Genomic DNA, 2337 nt, shown 5'->3' with positions numbered 1-2337 from the left:
TAAATTCTTTACATTTTGGCTATAACTTCTTTAGGATTTGATTTTTTATATATTTTAAAAGTAAATAAATTGACAAATTATGTATCACACTCTTTACAAGTTGGTTCTACACTGTTCTGAATAAGAGCAAATTATATAAGAATAAATTATCTCCTAGAGTTTTCTTTGGTGTCAGTACTAGATATAGGTAATTGACATACGGGTTGATTCTTTAAAATATATAACCACAAATGATTTCATCAAATATATTGAATTATATTTAATCATTAAAAGATGCATTGATGAAATTACACATTCTATTATAGGTCCATGGAAATGGAAGGAGACCCTCAGGGTTATACAAAATTATATACAAGAGGAAGTGAGGGGAAAGGGAAAAATAATACAAGGGGGAGAAATGAATGACAGTAGAGGGGGTAGAGAGAGAAGAGGGGAGGGGAGGGGGGGGGGGGATAGTAGAGGATAGGAAAGGCAGCAGAATACAACAGACACTAGTATGGCAACATGTAAATCAATGGATGTGTAACTGATGTGATTCTGCAATTTCTATATGGGATAAAAATGGGATTTAATAACCCACTTGAATCAAAGTGTGAAATATGATATATCAAGAACTATGTAATGTTTTGAACAACCAACAATAAAAAATAAAAAAATATATAAAATAAAATAGATCAGTCATAAAAAAAGAAATGATATGGTAAGTCACAGAAATATACCTTATGAAATAACTCAGCTTCTAGTAATGTAATAGAAAGGTAGACAATGTAACTTGTAAAGCACAAATATGAAGAGTATTGTATCTAATTAAGAAACATGACCAATGAAATTAGCATGATGCTGAAACGTTATCTTTATCATTTCCCTGACAACAACTGTCTTTGCATTACTCTCCTCACATCTTCCTTTACCTGTTTATTCCTGAGACTATAGATGAGAGGATTCAGGAAGGGGGGAATCATGGTATAAAAGGCAGAGAGAACCATGTCCTGGAGGGTGGCAGAGGTTCCTGAGGACCTCAGGTACACACCTGTGCTGGAACTGAGGAAGATGGACACAACGAGGATGTGAGGGGTGCAGGTGAAGAAGGCCTTCCCCGCGGCTCTGGTGGGAAATTTCAGTACAGCAGAAAATATGCGAATATATGACATGGCAATAAAAAGGAAGCAGCCACCACAAATGACCACAGCAGAGACAAGAATAAGGACCACATTGCTGGTGGTGTCAGAGCAGGAGAGCCTCAGCAGAGAGGGGACGTCACAGAAGAACTGAGGGACCATGTTTGACTGGCAGAAAGACAGCCGGAATGTGTTCCCAGTGTGTACACCTGCATACAGCAGACCACTGAGAAGGGAAGCCAGGGTCATGTGGACACAAAACTGAGGGTTCATGATGACGGGGTACTGGAGGGGCTGGCAGATAGCCACATAGCGGTCCCAGGCCATGATGGAGAGAATCAAAATCTCTACATATGCACAAAAAAGGACCAAGAAGATCTGTGTTGCACAACCAGTCACTGAAATGACCCAGTTGATAGTGAGAGAGTTGACAAAGGCATTGGGGACAGTGATGGAAATGAAGCACATGTCCAAAATTGAAAGGTTCCTGAGGAAGAAGTACATGGGGGTGTGCAGGTTCTGGTCAACAGTGGTAACAGTGACAATGAGAAGGTTCCCTAACAAGGTACCCAGGTAGGTCACTGGGAATACTGTGAAATAGAGGAAACTCGTATCCCAGCCATCAGGAGAGGCCAGGAGGAGAAATTCAGTTACCATGGTGGAATTGGCCATTTGCTGGAAAATCTGGTTGCCTGGAAGATAAAGAGTTAAGAGAGAGGAAGGAAAAAATAATTAATACAATTATTTTACATATTTATGTCCAGATTATTTTCTTGTATTTTGCATTAGCTTTACTTACAGAGGAAAGGTCACTCTTTGTTTTCTGATATTTTTAATCATTTTTAAGAATAGTGCACCTCCCAGTGCAGGAGTGGAGGTCTGCAGCCCAGGGTCTGTGGGTGATGTTCAGAGCTTGTCCTCAGCTCCTCATCAGGCCTACTTTGACCTCCTGAGACTCCCATGCAGAGCACTAGCAAGCATTGGTCACCTTCTTTCCTGTTTGAGACCTGTGTGACAGTGTGTTCTTTAATGCTCTGTAACTTAGTTACCTCATTGTCTTCCATAAATGAATGTTCACCACTTTTTTGCCTTTGTATCCACACTGAATAATTCAAATTATAATTTATAAATATTTTTGTAGGTATGCTTTCAGAGACTTTATCATCATGGACATAAAAAACTCATACATGCTCACCAGACCTGTTTCAGCTCCTCCAGG

At 39.6% G+C, this 2337-nt stretch overlaps 1 protein-coding gene across 1 annotated transcript; it reads right to left on the bottom strand.

Moving 5' to 3' along the window:
* Nucleotides 1-857: 857 nt before the first annotated feature.
* Nucleotides 858-1790, bottom strand: LOC107160684 (olfactory receptor 14C36-like). The gene has a single exon (XM_015507327.1). It carries the CDS (start codon nt 1788-1790, stop codon nt 858-860), a length of 933 nt encoding a protein of 310 aa, XP_015362813.1.
* Nucleotides 1791-2337: the final 547 nt, after the last annotated feature.

This window comes from Marmota marmota, unplaced genomic scaffold, assembly GCF_001458135.2.
Source record: "Marmota marmota marmota unplaced genomic scaffold, marMar, whole genome shotgun sequence".
Classification (NCBI taxonomy): Eukaryota; Metazoa; Chordata; class Mammalia; order Rodentia; family Sciuridae; genus Marmota; species Marmota marmota.
Note: the sequence above shows the minus strand (reverse complement) of the source record. Positions and strands in the feature narration are given on the sequence as shown.

Bases quoted from the DNA above. Each gene is read 5' to 3' on its own strand.
- LOC107160684 (XM_015507327.1), bottom strand. From the start codon at position 1,790: ATGGCCAATTCCACCATGGTAACTGAATTTCTCCTCCTGGCCTCTCCT.